Raw genomic sequence first — 17,763 nt, forward strand, 5'->3', positions numbered from 1 at the left:
CTTCATGTTGTTCTGTGTATGCCTTTTATGTAACAGAATGTGTACTGGCCAAGGGAAGAGGGCAGGAAAGCTGAGATAAGGAAGCAGAAATAGGGAAGAGGAAATAGGCCAACGTCAACATCTACTCACTCACACCACTTCACATTAACACAGTTGATACAGACAAAATTATTTGATAGCTGCACATTCTGTCCAATACAGAGAATAACACTAAGTTGTTTGATGTTTTCTTTTTTTACTGTTATTGCCAAACCTAGCCTTGATTCAGGACAGGTTGATACAGAACCACCGTAACATTTTATTGGCCTATTAACTGCACCACACAATAGTACTGCCATGAAATGTAATTTAATATCTCAGTGGAAGTATAAGCTTTCATTACAATTATATGCATCACAAATATATTGTGGTGAGGCAAATAAAAAAAATACTGTGGCCATACATGCAATCTGCATTAAAGTGCAAATGATTTCCTCCAACTATTGAATGATACCTGAGTAAATACTGAGAAAGAATATGTTTATGGCTTTCATCTTGGGACACCATACAATCTCAGTCTTCAGCCTCGTCCTCTGTACCCTCCCAGGAAATGTTTGCAAGTCTGTGTGACGGAGTGTGTAAAGCTGTGTGTGTGTGCAGCACGGTGTCCACATGGAGAAGACTTGAGACACACTGCAGCACGGCCACAAGCAGCTGGTATTTACAGGAGACAGATTCAAGGCCCGAGTCTGACGTAAAAACTTGAACTGATGATACGTCAGTTTCTCCACAACAATGCTTTATTAGTTTACCCTCCTCTAGAGGACATTCACTTTTACCCCGACCCTGTACGAGGATTGTGTTGTGTTCTTGTTTGTATACGTGGCTGAAAGGGTGGGAATGATTTTGAATAAAACTCAGGAGCCTGGTTTGAGTCTGCAGGAAACGCCGCAGACTGTAGGAGTAAATATGTCGCGGCACGCTTAGTAGAGCATTTGCCAAGAGTTGGGAAACAGCAGGGACACCCATAATTGTGTCATCAGAAATTGAGCAACTGCTGCCATGTTGTAGGAGGGCATGGTTTAAGAGAAACTCAAATGTCCCACCAGCAGGTATAACACAGCCTGGCTCCAACACATACTGCTGGAAGGGAGATGCCTTGACGATCTGATTGTCCACATGTAAACACGTGCTTTTGTCTGGCTGAAAGGTCTTCTTTGATGCTGTAGTTGCAGTTATACCAATAGGCTTCCAAGTTGAAAGTAGCATGCGGATGGCATCTTGAAATGCACATGCATACTGGTCAGTTTGCCCTTCCCCTGTGCCACAAATGACCAGACTACAGGGTTTGACCGTGACCCTTTCCTCTGAATCATGGAAAGCCACATGGACATACCTGTGGAAGAGAAAGAGTTCAATTTTAACTTCCATGAATCAAACCAGATTAAGAAAATCCTTATACAGGTATGTGTAATCCATTATTCATAATTCTGTGTATTATTGAGATATTTCTATTATTGTAGACATGGTTATAGAATATTAGCAGTTATAGTTACAGTTGGGCATGTTGCAAAAAGAGCTGTGAGCAAATCATTGAGGGAGTAGTTCGAATGACCTCGGTTGCATAGAAAGTTCAGCTGTCAAGTCATAAACTTAGTTTATGCTTTATGAGTTGGGGGTATGAGATAAGCAGGGACACAATAGAGGTAATTAAGGTTGTAGGGGGTACCATATGGTTAAAAGTTTACCCCAAAGATTGTGTGCTTCTCAGAGATGGTGTGTTTCTGTGTGAAAGGTTTTATGGCAGGAAATCAAGTCAAGTCAAGTCAACACATCTCTAGTCAAGTAGAGATGTGTGTTCAGGCGTTTGGTCAATAAGGTCACGACAAGGAGACGGGGTGTATGTCAATCCCATTTGGAGGAATGAACAGACAGCTGCCATCCCGGGATGCATGAAGCATCCCCCATGCTGAGGAGGAGGAGGACCAAGCGCCCAAAGGGAATAAAAAGAGACTGTAAACTGTAAAGAATTGCTCATTGGACTTGGGAGGTATCGGAAACCTCAGTTAGTGAGCCCACATGTGCCTTATAGCTTAAAATACTGTTACTAAAAGTGTTAATTGTAATCTATCATCTCAGTGATTTTATTTTAAGTCCATTGGTTAAGAGATCTTTTAACGAATATGCAAAAGAGGATAGTTTATAGTGTAAAACATTTGGGATCAGAATTTAAAGTGAGGGCCTGTGAGCCTAACGGTGCATAACAAGAAATATCCTCTTCAGTATCTATGTGTGTTACTTTGCATATGCGCAGGAAATGAGAGAGAAAGAAAGACCTTATACCTATGGGCTCCCAGCAGTATCGGTCTGCAAAAGGTCAGTGTAGCAACGTGCTCTGGTTCAATCTTCCAGGAGTCGGAGACAGGTGTGGCCCCACTTAGCTGGGCAAAGAGAGACAGCTCATCTTCACTGACACACTCCACAATGCACATCTCTGCCTGTGCAGCTAAAGCCAGGACAGCAGCAGACTGTTTCACTGCAGACAGGAGCACAGAGGCACCCAAACTCTGCAGCTTTGCAATGACACACTCTAGTGATCTTTCTGCCCAGGCAGTAAACTGCACAATACTACTCTCCTTCCTTGAATTCTCCTCCCTCCCTTGCTCTCCACATCCCAGCACCAGCACCTCTCCTGCATTGAGCAATTTTGGCTGCAGGCACCCAGTGACAACTACAGCTTTAACTGGTTGGTGGTCAGTCTGAGGGCAGGGCGTAGCAAAGTCCCTGTGAATGACCTGCCCTTCAATCAAACGTGAACAACTAATAGGGAAGCCTGATACAGGTGTATGCAAGGCAGCAAAGTTGTCATTTACAAACTGAAGTGATGAGGACGGTAGGTCTCTTTTGAACTTCCAGTGAGTGAGCATTTCACAGGTGAGGTTGCTAATAAAGTCACAGTGAGTGCGACCCAGACGTGAATGAAAGAATGATGCCAGCAGCTTTTGGACACAGTGATTGATTGTGCATGCTGGTAATTTTGTTTTTGCAGTGAAATCCTCCCATGAAAGACAGCATCCATACGGGACCACTCCCATGGCAATGATATCATCCAACTCCTCCAATGCAAATGCCAGCATTTTGTCAGCCAAGTGCCTGGCAGTGGAAGCCTCTGCTGTTTCCCTGGAGTTATAGGTGTGAGACACATTAGGCTCCTTGCAAGCCGTTTTTTGAATCATCCGTAGTAATGACGCCAGCAGTAGGATAAAGGTCTTGGATCCATCGCCTGTTACAGTGCTGTGTTTCAAGACACACTCCACCATCATCCTAAAATAAAGAACACAAATACATCAAAAAAGGGAAAATGTCACTTGACAAACACTATCATAGTGAAAGAGTAGTGTGTGTTACCTGGCCAGTGGATGCTCCAGACGTAGCGCAGTGAGAATGCGACTCCCACTACGGCTCAACATTGCCTGTCCCGTGTCTCGGGTGAACAACACCTGTCCTCCTTCAGGGCCAAAACTGCGGAGGACGACTGACTCCAACACACACACAGTCTGCAGAACATGTTCCAGGTGAAGATGCTCCATCGGCAGCATCCCCACACTCTGAAAGGCACACAGGCTGAGGTTTGAAAGAGGATAGGCAAGGGATTGCTTGCAATTGCAAGTATCAATTGCATAAAATAAATATATGTTTCAGAAACAGGCAACAGGCCCAGGATTTATAATAGGGCTGGGCAATATATTGATATTATATCAATATCGTGATATGAGACTAGATATCGTCTTAGATTTTGAATATCGTGATATGACATAAGTGTTGTCTTTTCCTTGTTTTAAAGGCTGCATTACAGTAAAGTGATGTACTTCTCTGAACTTACCAGACTGTTCTATTATTTGCCTTTTCCCCACTTAGACATTATGTCCACATTACTGATGATTATTTATCTAAAATCTAAGTGTGAAGATATTTTGTTAAAGCACCAATTGTCAACCTAGAATATCGCCGCAATATTGATATTGAGGTATTTGGTCAAGAATATCGTGATTTTCTCCCTATCGCCCAGCCCTAATTTATAATTTTAAAACATCTTTTCTTTTGATTTAGCATCACAGGCAGTGTTCAGATACACGTTTTTGGCCAGCCATGAAAAGCAACAGAAGGGAATATACCAGAGACATTCAAATATTATGCTACAAGTGGGCGTTAGAGGCTAAAAAATATAATGTATGCAGCAGGGTTGTGCTTTATTTGACACATGGCAGATGCCAATTATGGGCCTTTGCCTACATCTAATATTCTCTGTTTTAAATGTTAAATTAATTACATATATATGTTAAGATAGTCTCACTTTAAAATGCAGTGCACATGAGTATGAATTACCCATAATAATTTATTAATAACGACTTCTAACTCATATCTGTGTTTACTATATAATAATCATCCACTGTATATACTACTGTAATATATTATTCAGTATTGCAAACGTGCAATGTAAATCTTCTGAATGAAGAAAAATGGATTAGACTTTTTGTTAGCTTAAGATCTACAAATTGGCACAGACTGTATCTAGTTGCTGTGGTACAGCAAAGTATACATTTAACCACCTGTAGGTCTTTATTAACCGCTGGATTGCCTGTAACCAGCTACAGCGTTACTACACAAGACCCAAAAACATTTAGACTCTGTGGCTTCTGCGCTGTAACGTTACCACAATGTCCATCAACCATGAATACATCTCTACAAAAAGAGAGCTCCTCCTATGTTAAAATGACCACTGTAGCGTTATGTTAGCTACGTTTTCACAAAAGTAAATACCCAGCGTTTGTCAGTGTTCACTTTATAGACGTCCTGGTTTACTTGGTAGGCGTTGATACACTCGACGAACTCTTTTCTGATTAACGTTACTACTGACGTTAACTAGCGCTAAGATAACTTATGTACCGTTGACGTTAGCATCTGCTAGCTAGCTAGCTGAATCAATGCGATGATGAACTCGTCAGCGGCTGAGCTTATTTCATTATAAACCCTAGGAATGACTCAAAAGCACAAGTTCCTAGCTGCCAGAAAAACAGAAATAACCCATTCCTTCCCAAGAAGGATTTAATCTGAGAGAACTCACCTAACGTTACAGTCCAACAGGTACGCTTTCTCTGTATCCTAGAGACGAGGCTTCTTCTGTGGTTTGTTGCGTAGCTAGATCAGAAATGACTATTGCCACCTAGCGAGTCGAGGTATGAGTTGTTTTCTATCCCTACAACCAAGATCAATGTTATACAATGATTTACACTGTATATGTACAAGTAACACGTACACGTGTACAAGTGTACCTGTGCTGGGATTTTCACTTTTTACGTGCATGTGTGAAAGTATTACAAAACCTATAAAGAACATATGCTCACTGCACATGGGAGCGTAATTTTAAATGCTAGTTTGGATGTTTACATTCATCTGTAGACATCATATGTCCTTTCATAATCTGATAATATGACTTTACAGAGTTGATCATAGTGGTGCTAGGTGTAGACAAATACAGAAGCATATTTGCAGCACATAGGGCTTTGACATGTCACAGTAAAAGCACAGAGTAAGGGTTCAGGGTTAGTGTGTTTGCATGCTGGAAAACTGTCACCTTGTAATGGGTTGCTGGGAAACTCGAAGAATGAAGCCATCATTTATGTTATTAGTAACTGCGGTGCTTTTCCTACAATGACAAGTCCAAATGTCTTCAAAGCAGCTTTACGTCCACTATTCACACCCTCCGTCACTATCACATATGCTATGATTTATTGCAAATGAAAATCAGTTTATTTTTAGTAAATTACATTATATCAATACATTCTTTCATTCATTTTCATAGATATTTAACATCCTTAGTTGAGCTAATAACCACAACACCAGATTTTTATTTATATATTTGCAACTGTTGAAAATAGTGTGTCTCTATATGTGATGACTGCTTTGTCTGACTGAACTGTTGTGATGTTGTTTATATGTAATTTGTTCTCAGGTCTCTCTTGTAAAAGAGATCTTTATCGCAATGGGACTTTCTCAAAAAATAAATAAAGCTGAATTTTCTATACACAAATGTGCTTAAGGCCAAAAAGAGGGATTTCCTTCATGTTAGCTAAAGATTCCAACATGGGCTTGAGTCAGCTGGCCTCCAGACTGTGTCATAAAAATAATAAAATAGCACACTTTAAGGAGTGAAGATCACAATTGATCTCAAATGTTTGTCATAAGCAAATTTTTTTTGCATATATACATAGTGTATATTTTTACATATCATAGACACAGGTTATGTCAAGCTTCCACTCCCCTGCCCATCCCCCTACCCCCTCTCTTTCGCTCTGTCTAATCCCTCCTTCTGTACAGTATCTCTGTGCATCTGTGGTACCTCAAGGTGAATGGGGCGGGGCCGGAACTTGATCTCTGTGTTGCTGCAGAAACCACATCCTAAGTTTCTAAATCAGGCAACATCATCTATACTTAGACAATATGAGACAGTTCTGCAGCTACTGCCAGATGTACAGATGCACACACACCAACAGAGCTGTCCACTCTGAATGTAAATGTCCTCTATTGCTGAACTCTCACTATGCTAACGAGCCTTTTAAAAAGCCATGTCACTACGCTAATGAATATGCATCAGTGGCCCGGTGAGGGTGACCTGTAGGGATGGGACAGAGGTCACAAGACGAGGGGGGGGGGGCGTCAGAAATAAGCACCCATGCTCCCATGCGACCTGAATGGACAGAAAAGAACACATTCACAAGGAACACATAACACACACAAACACAGAGGGAAGCAACACAAGATGACCGAGCTGCTGTTTCCACCAACCCCAACCCTATCTTGTTCTACCCTCCCTCTCTTGCTCTCTCTTGCTCCATCGTTCACACACCTGCACTCTTCTTCTTGATGTCTAAGAACTAGTGATACAAAAACTCTTCCCTGCCTCACTGTTTTCCTCCGCCTCTCCTGCCCTCTCTGGTCCTGTCATCTTTTCTCCTCCTCCTCCACCTCTGTATGGAAAAGCAGTACCTGTGAGTCTGGACATTGCTGGGGGGACAACTGAATACAGGTATGTCTCTGGGTCCTTTTGTTTTCTCTCTTTGTTTCATCACTTAAAAGTACTTTGATTTATTTCTCTCTCGACTGTGCTGTGTGAAAAGTAACTGTGTGTAAACCCATGAACGCAGGGAAATAATATTAACCCGGTCTGTGACGGTCATTCTGTTGTTTACCGGATAGAGGCTGGGGTACAACAAAATTATCATGGATGATTAATCAGTTTGTAACTCTAATTTCAGTGATTTTATTTGGCTTTTTACTGAAATATTTGCTTCTTCTGAGGGTTGAGAAAACATTCAATGTCAAGCTAAAGATGTTTTTAGGTAAAGAGCTGAAATGTTGCAGTGACATTTTATATCATATACTGTCATGAATGTGCAACCTTTTAAGATCAGTTGTAGAAAGAGTTTTAGCTGCATTAACAACTGAAGTTGGGGGACCATATGGTGCGTATACTGAGTCATTTATTATCACTCTGCAGCAAACATGAGAGAAAGACACCAATTTATACATTTAGTGCACCTGTCTTTTCAGACAAAACAGACATAAACAAAGATCAGTGTCCGCTTGGGTGTGAGATCACATCTGCTGACTAAAACCCAGATACTCAATACCCGTGATGTCTGCAGAATAAAAAATAACATAAAAAAAAAGTCTCAGCAGTGGGACTTTTCTCTCATATACTGAGCATGACCTTGGCCCATGATTCTCACGCCGGGCAGCTCACTGTGGAACAGCAGCGGTCCACACATGACGCTTCCACTTTACTTGTCCCTTTCCTCTCCTATGCCCCTCTCCCCTCATGTCAGCAGGTTTTGCAGACACAGCTGCTTGCATATCCTGTGTTCAAGTGTTAGTGCCAGGCCAGCAGAAACAGGAGAAGTCATTTGACACTAATGGTCATTCAGTGTCTATAAGCAGATTATTGCCACAAATACATCTGATCAATAGCATTTATGGAAACTCTGCTCTGTGTGTTTATGTGGTCTGTTTGTCAAATTAGATTTTTACACATTTGTAGTTCCTCTTTCTGTGTTGTTATTTAAGGGCTGAGATGATATTTTTCTGTATCTCTGTTTCTCTGCCAGTTCAATTCTGGATCTGTTGTCACTCCTCAAATAATGACTGGGAACCGCCAAGCTGCCCCGGCTGCACTGGGCACCCCCGCTTCCCCAACTCACTTGCCAAATGCAACAACCACCCCAGGCCAAAAACAATCTGGAGGCCACAGTCCCAACAAGTTCATGAGTGAACTGCACAGCATCCACAGTGAGTTAGACACCTAACTCATTCTCCATCCCTGTGGACCTTTAGGCAGGTCTGGTATACCAAAAATGTATAAAATCAGCTGATGTACTGTTATGGTGCAGCCATTAGAAATTGCTTCTTGAAAGATGTAACATCCAAGCATCAAAGTTAGGTATATAATCATGTATAAAAATGCACACAGGACAGTTATCTCCCTGCTAGAAGTGCATTATCTGTTTGTATGGAAGTTATGCATTAGTTTAGACATCCCAAAGTTGTTTATGCATACTGCTTGTAAAGCTGTGCGCATGTAAAACGAAAAATCTAAACTGCAAGTTAAAGGTATAATAGGTATTGGATTTTTGGATGTTTAAAAAAAAAATGTATAGACTAATACTAAAGAAATCCCTCGCAATGATCACTTATGACCCACTATAAGTGTGCTTTGCTTCTTATTTTTGTGTGTTTTTAAGGCACCAGCAAAGAGCCTTTGGGCCCAAAGTGGGTGTGTAACCCCCAGGCAATAATAGCGTTCACGTTGTGCAGCCTGGTCTCATTCCCAACTAGCACATTGCCCCTCGCGTCTAATACCAACATACAAGTCTAACTGGTGCACACACACACAGACAGGATAAGGTGTGTGTTTATTTGTGCTTTGGAACACAACCAATGCAAGAAAAGAAAAGAAAAGAGCATTTTATCCCTATGAGTACTGCCAACCACTGCTGGTCTCTCTCTCTCTCTCTCTGGCTGTTGAGCCTGGGAGGAGGTGCCAACAAACAGTAATACTCACTACATATTATGGCTTTAAATGCTCTTGTATATTGAATATGTCACTTGATATCATAGTCATATATTGCTTCAATTATGCTTCAGAACAAGAGATGGACAAATGATAACACCTTACAATATATTTTAATACAGTATAACACCACCACAAAATATGGTCTAAAAATTACCAGACTTGAATCAGCACCTGGTATTTTCTTCACTCCCTATATGTTTGATTACACTGTGTTTTCACACTGTGTGTCCGTGTCCGTGTGCGTGTGTGTGTGGATTGGCAGTGCCATCATGGGCTGTTGCTGCCCTTTGCATCGTGAGTTTGTGCGTGGTGCTGTCGTGTGCTCTGTGTGTCTGGAAGAAGTGCATGAAAAAGAAGGACAAGGACAAAGAAAAGGACAAGAAAAAGGGAAAAGAGAAGAGCAACGGAGGCTTTGACACTGAAATGGATGGAGGTTACAGCAAGGTAGGACACACACACACACACACACACACACACACACACACACACACACACACACTGTCCTTGCAATGTATCACAGTCCTGACGCCGGGGTCACTCAGGACTAGTAAAACTGTCAGTATGTGTTTGGACTAATGGATGTTTTGCACGTTGCTCATATTGTAGTAAAGGCTGAGGTCATAGACGAGATGTTTTGGAGTATTGCATCTTCAAGGATGCAGGTCACAACAATAAAGCAACTTTAGATGGTAACATTATCTTTGTTGAATTGCTTCTGACTGTGTAATGCTATCCAATATACTGTAACACAGCACAAATATCATTTGATTACTTGTAAAGATATATTTTTACCTGCATGTGATCTGTGTGCGTGCAGCCACTGAAAGAGGAAAGTAATAAAGAAACAGAGCTGGCAGATAATGATCCCAAAGAGGAGGAGAAGCTGGGCAGGCTACATTACACATTAGACTACAACTTCACGGATAATACGGTGAGATGCTGCTATTCACTTTGGCATATTTTTGCCCACCTTCTGCCAACTGTAAAATGTCACAATTTTAATACTTCTCTCTCTGTGAATTAGCCAGATCCTCATCCATTGTCATTACTTTCCTTTGCTATCACATTCTAGCTGATAGTCGGCATCTTGCAGGCTGCTGAACTCCCTGCAATGGATGTGGGTGGTAGTTCTGACCCTTATGTTAAACTCTATCTGCTCCCGGACAAAAAGAAAAAGTTTGAAACCAAAGTTCATAGGAAGACCCTTGAACCCAACTTCAATGAGACGTTCACGTTTAAGGTAAATTGAAAAGCCTAGATAAATCAATTATTTATCCTGACTGAGTTCACCATCAGCACATAGTGCATGATATGTTTCAAAGGATAGTCTTTGACGTGTGTTCTGTAGGTACCATACACTGAGCTGGGTGGGAAGACACTGGTGATGACTGTGTACGACTTCGACCGTTTCTCAAAACACGATGCCATCGGAGCTGTGAAGATACCGATGAGCCGTATGGACTTCAGCCAGTCTCTGCAGGAGTGGAGGGATCTGCAGAAGGCAGAGAAGGAGGAGGTGGGAGCACACTGTGAGAGGAGAGGAGTTGAACTTGAAAAAAGGGATGCTCAAAGTCGAATAGGATAACAAAAAAAATTGCTTTTAAATTTTCGAAAATTTTTATTTAGTGGGAAACACTACACAGTTTCCTTTTATTAGGGCCCGAGCGCCGACAGCGGCGAAGGCCCTATTGAAACTGAAGGAATTATTATTACGGCAAATTAATCGCCTTTTTGAGGGGCTTAACATACTCAAAAACTCACCAAAATTGGCAGTTGCATCAAGTCTGGTGAAAATCCACATATTTTAAGGGTTTCGGGCATAGGCGCAAAAAAATGGCTCGCTAGCACCCCCTACAAAACCTTTGTAAAAATTGAGCCCCTGCAGTACGTTTAACGTAGACTAATGAGACTAACATATGTAGCATGTCAAGACATACAAAAAACGTCATTGGAGTCATACCCTAAACCCAACAGGAACTCAGCAGAGTTCCTTTTTGATTGGTGATGGTTTGACCCGCCTCCTATGCTTTAACCACGTCCCTTTTTATAACTAATGACCCGTTTGATGTACACTATTGTGTGAGGTATCATTGAACTCAGTAGAGACTTCCGTTTTCATTGGTCATGGTTTGGCCGCCCCCTATGCTTTAGCCATGCCCCTTTTCACAGCTAATGAAGTGTATGACGTAGAGTCTTGTGTGAGATATCAGTGAACTCAGCAGAGAGTTCCCTTTTCATTGGTGACGATTTGCCGTGTCTGAGTGCCGCGCAAATGCATGGTCGCAAGGATCGGCGTTCGCCAGTAACCCCGACGCGTGCAGAGGAGCGAGGGCCCGTCCAACGCTGCTTGCAGCTTTAATTCAATGATGTGTTTCTTTGTGTTTAGGTAAAAAAGGTTACTGATGCTTGATGTTTCTTTGGCTTGACTAAAATCAAATACTTTCTCCTTTTGGTATTCACACCATATTTCAAAGCCAGGAGTACTGCACAGAATAGGCACCTCTGTCTCTGAAGAAGACTGCAGCCTGTTGTGATGTGATATTTCTATTAATTGTGAAGCCATACTTTTTTAGACAATTCCTCAACAGCATACTCACTTCTTTTTCTCTGTATTAGAGTGAGCGGCTTGGAGACATATGTTTGTCTTTGAGGTATGTGCCAACTGCAGGGAAGCTGACGGTGGTGATTTTGGAGGCCAAAAACCTGAAGAAAATGGATGTGGGTGGATTATCAGGCGAGTCAAGCAGCAAAACAATCTGGATTCACAGATTTAAGTTAGAGCTCCATGTTACTAACGTGCTGGGGGTTTTCAGTACAGACAACTTCAGTGCCATAATAAAGTTAAACATTTTTTTTTAAATAATTTTAAACTCATTTTAAACTTTTTTTTTCCTCCAATAGATATTGTGTGTCTCTGATGGAGTTACTGCAACAGTGCCTTTGTGCCAGGCTGTTGGTCTGTTGCTCGGACATTAAACTTCTCTGTTCTCTCTGTCAGACCCTTATGTGAAGATCCACTTAATGCAGAATGGAAAAAGACTCAAGAAAAAGAAAACAACGATAAAGAAGAACACTTTAAACCCTTACTACAATGAGTCTTTCAGCTTTGAAGTGGCATGTGAACAGCTAGAGGTACATATATTTGCACGCACGCACACACACACACACACACACACACATAGAAATGCATTAATTTGTGTGCGTGTGTGTGTGTGTGTGTGTGTGTGTGTGTATTTTCATTTATAGAAGGTGCAGATAGCAGTGACTGTGTTGGACTATGATAAGATTGGGAAGAATGATGCCATCGGGAAGGTGCTGCTGGGCGGTAACAGCACTGGGACTGAGCAACGCCATTGGGAAGACATGCTGGCAAACCCCCGGAGGCCAATAGCCCAATGGCATAGCCTCAAACCAGAGGATGAAATCAACGCGCTACTTTCAAACAAGAAATGAAACTGTGACCTCAGTGGGCTATGACCTTGCAGCATTTACCTCAACTACTGTACTTCCAATTTATGTTCCTACCTCTCCCCTAAAAAAAATCGTAACTAAGTAAATCTACCCAATAAAACCCTGTTTTACCCTTGACACTATCCAAGTCACTCTTGGACTTTAAACCTTTTTCCTTCAGTAATTCCCTCCTCCTGCTTCTACCTAAACTGCTACAAAGAGTTTTAAACAATGTTTCACTATGTACAGTGCTATTAAACCAGAGGACTTTTCAAACCTTTGAGTGTTTCCTCTCTTCTTTGCTGTTCAAAAACTGTACACTACACCTGCTATTTAAACATGATTAACCTGCAGAGGGAGACAATTGAAAGGCTAATGAAATGAGATCCTCATATGACTGCTATTATGTCTGTACTTTACATTCGTAATATCAGTAGCGGTTTTTGGCACGGGCATTTTTTCATGACACATGGGGGCGGCACGAGCACTTAAAAAGCGGTTTTCTATTATCTATAATTTCACTGTGTGGGGAATTGGCAAATCGGCGCCCCCTGCAGCTGCAGGCGCCCCTGCTTGCTGAGAAGGTGCTGTGCACAGAGAGGAGCATCTCACTGCGGGCTGCAGCGAGACGTACTTGTGCACAGAAGCCGTGTGAGAAGGGGAAAGGGGAGGGGGGCGCGGGGGACAGTTCACCTCTGGTTCTCCCAAATGGAACGGTAACCCTAACCCATGAGCCTCCTTGAGCTTATCACTTTTATGCATGATAAGGATCTATCGGAGATCTACCCCAACTTTTGGACTGCTCTCAGGATTGCAATTACTCTGCCAGTCACTGTGGCTCAAGCAGAGAGGAGCTTTTCAAAACTAAAGTTGATCAAGTCATACCTGAGGTCAACCATGTCCCAGGAACAGCTCACTGGCCTTGCCATCATCAGTATCAATCACTCAATAGGGGAGCAGACTTCATACGATGAAAGGTCAGGTTTTAGTTTTAGTTTGTGTTTTCTGTTCTTAGTGCTATAGTGTAATAATTAGATTCTCTTTAGTGTGTTTTCACATTTGTGTGATGAAGGATTTATGCTATTTAGAATTTTATTTGTATATTATTCTTAATATTTTATATTATTGTTGCTCTCTGCTCTTGTTACATTTTTTATATATCTGATTGTATATATTCTTGGCACACACACACACACACACACACACACACACACACACACACACACACACACACACACACACATATATATATTAGGGCTGTCAATCGATTAAAAAATGTAATCTAATTAATTACATACTCTGTGATTAATTAATCGAAATTAATCGCATACATAATTAACGGTGCCTGAACCGATGCTTTTTAAGAAAGTAAAAAAAGAAAAGAAAAAAAGGGTACTAAACAACAGTTGGTGACATTAAAGAACGGCTTGTTTATTGCTAAGGCCATATGGTCAAAATTAAATAATTTAATAATAATGTATAACAATAACAATAACAATAACTTCACTATTCACTAGTAAATTGCTGTTGAATGACAAAAACAACAACCAGATAGGAAAAGGACATTTACAACAACTTCAAATGCACCACGAAGCTGTAGTTTACCAGTATCATTGAACGCACCGTCTGTGTTGTTTTTCCAACAGCAGCTACAGATTGTTACATACCGGTGTTGAATCCTCTACAGTAAAACACAGTCAAATTTTACACCGTTTAGCGTTAGCTGTCAGCATTTTAACCATGTTTAATCCAGTTACTAGCTAGCAGTAGGCTAACGTTAGCTGCTGTTGAGTATAGTGTTAACTAGCGTCACATGCATAGACTGTATATAAGAATGGTCCAACAGAGCCCGTTGCTCTGGACGGAGACCAGTGAAGGCCTTTAGAAGCACTTTTCCACTGAGCGCTGAGCGTTACTGCGCAGCCTCCAACTGAGAGAAACAACGTAAATCTGAACAGTTAGACACCGCCCCCTGGCCCTGATTGGTGCATCTGAACAGTTAGACACCGCCCCCTGGCCCTGATTGGTGCATCTGAACAGTTAGAGGATTTTTGTAAATCTCACTACAGGCTGTAGGCAAGGGGTTAAGCTTCTCCTCGGACAGCGAACCTCCTATGGCGCCATTTTAATGCTACAAAGCGATCACCCCCCGTTAGCATCCCATTGACTGCCATTCATTTTGACGTCACTTTGACAGAGAATAACTTTACATCTGAAGAGTTTAAAGACTCTATTTGTCCATTGTTTATTTCTAAAGCAACACGACAATGTATAAAAGGCTCCATTACCTTGTACCTCACGTTATGGCTCCGTAGCAGACGTTTTTGTAAAAATAGGCTAACGATTGTGTCATAACCACGCGACTTACTGTCGCATAGTAGAGGAATTACCATATAGTACAGGAGAAGCTCGCAGGCAGTTTCATCTCACATTAGCTGTTTAAGTGTAATTACTAATGTTAACTATCATTTTAGTGATCAATAATTAGCCTGTGCCTATGTTATCTCCTTACATATACCTACGCTCTCCGTCTCTGCAAGATTGGGAATGATTCAGATTTCTCTTGGCACAGCTACCAGAAGACTTACAACTTTCAGACAGGTTGCTCACGGCACATTTACGTCGTCTCTCTCAGTTGGAGGCTGCGCAGTAACGCTCAGTGCTCACCAGAAAAGTGCTTCTAACGGCCTTCACCGGTCTCCGTCCAGAGCAACAGGATCTGTTGGTCCATTCTTATATACAGTCTATGGCTGTAGGTGGAGCCAAAGAAGCCGGATTTATTTTTTTAAATGACCTTCTTCATGTAGTTCTACTGGAACATAGAGTCAGTTTCAGCAAATATGACAGAAAGATAGTTTTATAAGTCTTACCTACTGCACCTTTAACTGAGTTTTATACAACTTTTAATTTCCATTCATACTTTTTGAAAATATTCAACACAGCTGATTGAGATTCCCTAATATGACACATTTCCCATTTTTCAGACTCATTCATTCTCCTTTAGCTGCTTCTTCATCCAAATTGATTATTACAATTAACTATTAATATTCTATCAATATATTCCACATCTTTCAAACGTTATTGGTGTTATTCAACTTTTCAAATACATTCATACTATTTAAACTCATTCCCACTTTTTCATCTAAAAACTATTCAAATATGCCAACTCTTTCAAACATTCTGGGTATTATTCAACTTTTCAAAGACATCTATACTAATTAAACCCATTCCCACTTTTTCAACTAAAAACAATTAAAACATGCCACACCTTTCAAACATTCTAGGTATTATTCATCTTTTCTAAAACATTCATACTACTAAACCCATTCCCACTTTTTCAACTATTCTCACTACTTTACCTTCTTCTAACACAATTCAAGTCAGCAATCAGCAGTGTAGCGTCAGCCTTTCAACATACAGCATTCACACCGCAATTTCTTCAGAAATTGCATTCTCTAGTTGCTAACTAAAATGGTAGTTAACATAAGTAATTAAACTTAAACAGCTAATGTAAGTCCAAACTGCCTGCGAGCTTCTCCTGTACTATACGATAATTCCTCTACTATGCGACAGTAAGTCGCGTGGTTATGACACAATCGTTAGCCTATTTTTACAAAAACGTCTGCTACGGAGCCATAATGTGAGGTACAAGGTAATGGAGCCTTTTATACATTGTCGTGTTGCTTTAGAAATAAACAATGGACAAATAAAGTCTTTAAACGCTTCAGATGTAAAGTTATTCGCTGTCAAAGTGACGTCAAAATGAATGGCAGTCAATGGAATGCTAACGGGGGGGGTGATCGCTTTGTAGCATCAAAATGGCGCCATAGGAGGTTCGAGCTCTGAAGCGAAGCTTACCCCCTTGGTCACGTGCAGTGGTGTTTGTGTTTCCTGTATTGTCTGTTTCAGAGCATCAGAGAGAAGCGCAGACATATCAGTGGCACCAGATTTTCGTCTGTATGCAAACGTCAATATAGAATGGATTAATCTGCGTTAATTTTTTTAACGCGTTATTTTTTCTCAGATTAATTAATCAAAATGAACGCGTTATTTTGACCTTTTTTTTTTTTAGCATAAGTGAAACAGAAAATTATATTTCTCAATTGCACAAATCCTTCATTAGAACATTTGAAAAACACACTTAAGCGAATCCAGTTATTTAACTATTGCAATTACAACAGGAAACACACTTTTTAAGGTGCACAATCTCCACCTCCAAAAGACAATGGGCCTCATTCACCAACCGTTCTTACGAAGAAATGTGTTCTTAAACCCCACTTACGCACTTTTTACGAAGATTCTGACATTCACTAATGTTTTCTTATCTTGGATTTGTTCTTAGCTAAGAACAAAATCTATGAACACTCAAGAGCACTCTTACGCACATTTGAGTGATGACAATTTGCTCCAAATAATTTGCATTTTATTTAATTCTACAGTTGTTTACAATGATAGTATTGTAATGCATTTCTGATCATTTGTTGAAAAATAAAATCATAGTATGCAAAGAAACACTAACGCCGCAATTTACATCAGCAATTAAACTGATTAAATCCTGCGTTATTTGGCGATTGATCGCGCTATTTATAGGGCCAAAATGCAGTGGTGGAATGTAACAAAGTACAAATTCTTCGTTACTGTACTTAAGTACATTTTTCACGTTTCTGTACTTAACTAAAGTAGAATCAATAGTGTATACTTTGACTTTTACTTCATTACATTTTGTAGCAATTCTCTACACTTTCTACTCCACTACATTTCTACAACGTTCCGTTACATTTTCTGATCAGTTTGTCCCCCTGCCAAAACGTCTTCCTGACCGTCACACGTTTGTCTCACCAGTGAAGTTTGATTGCCATAGATATATATGGGGCACCGCTGATCCTTGCTTCCAAGCCGGCTCCGGTGCTCCAGAGCCCGGGCGCAGCGCCGCTGACCCTCGGTAATACAGCCTCCGGTAAAAGTGAAAATGTTTGTTTTTTATTATTCCCGTTTTTAATCATAGTTGCCTCTCCGCAGCGTCGTTTACTCCTCCGCCAGGTTGCATAAGACTCGTTCATATCTTATTTATTTGGCTGGACCTCTTCACATCTCCCCATTTTCGCTGCTTCACACACTTTATTTGCTTACTTGCATGGTTAAAGAAAATAAAACCGTCTTAAAATACATCCATGAATAAAACCAAACGCATTCCGATTCTAACA

General features: G+C 40.9%; 2 protein-coding genes across 2 annotated transcripts; one reads left to right on the forward strand and one right to left on the reverse strand.

The window, feature by feature from the left end:
• Window positions 1-519: 519 nt before the first annotated feature.
• Window positions 520-5,228, reverse strand: bbs10 (Bardet-Biedl syndrome 10). The gene is made up of 4 exons (XM_031293364.2): window positions 5,105-5,228; window positions 3,388-3,587; window positions 2,323-3,303; window positions 520-1,375 (listed from the first exon to the last, which is right to left on the reverse strand). The coding sequence occupies exons 2-4, from the start codon at window positions 3,576-3,578 to the stop codon at window positions 553-555; spliced, it is 1,995 nt and encodes a 664-aa protein (XP_031149224.1). The 5' UTR covers window positions 3,579-3,587; window positions 5,105-5,228; the 3' UTR covers window positions 520-552.
• Window positions 5,229-6,702: 1,474 nt separating this feature from the next.
• syt1b (synaptotagmin Ib) lies at window positions 6,703-12,835 on the forward strand. The gene is made up of 9 exons (XM_031293367.2): window positions 6,703-7,066; window positions 8,145-8,325; window positions 9,372-9,553; window positions 9,927-10,040; window positions 10,182-10,349; window positions 10,458-10,625; window positions 11,726-11,843; window positions 12,108-12,241; window positions 12,356-12,835. The coding sequence occupies exons 2-9, from the start codon at window positions 8,178-8,180 to the stop codon at window positions 12,560-12,562; spliced, it is 1,239 nt and encodes a 412-aa protein (XP_031149227.1). The 5' UTR covers window positions 6,703-7,066; window positions 8,145-8,177; the 3' UTR covers window positions 12,563-12,835.
• The last annotated feature ends 4,928 nt before the right edge of the window (window positions 12,836-17,763 follow it).

The sequence above is a fragment of the Sander lucioperca genome, chromosome 7 (assembly GCF_008315115.2).
Source record: "Sander lucioperca isolate FBNREF2018 chromosome 7, SLUC_FBN_1.2, whole genome shotgun sequence".
Taxonomy (NCBI): domain Eukaryota; kingdom Metazoa; phylum Chordata; class Actinopteri; order Perciformes; family Percidae; genus Sander; species Sander lucioperca.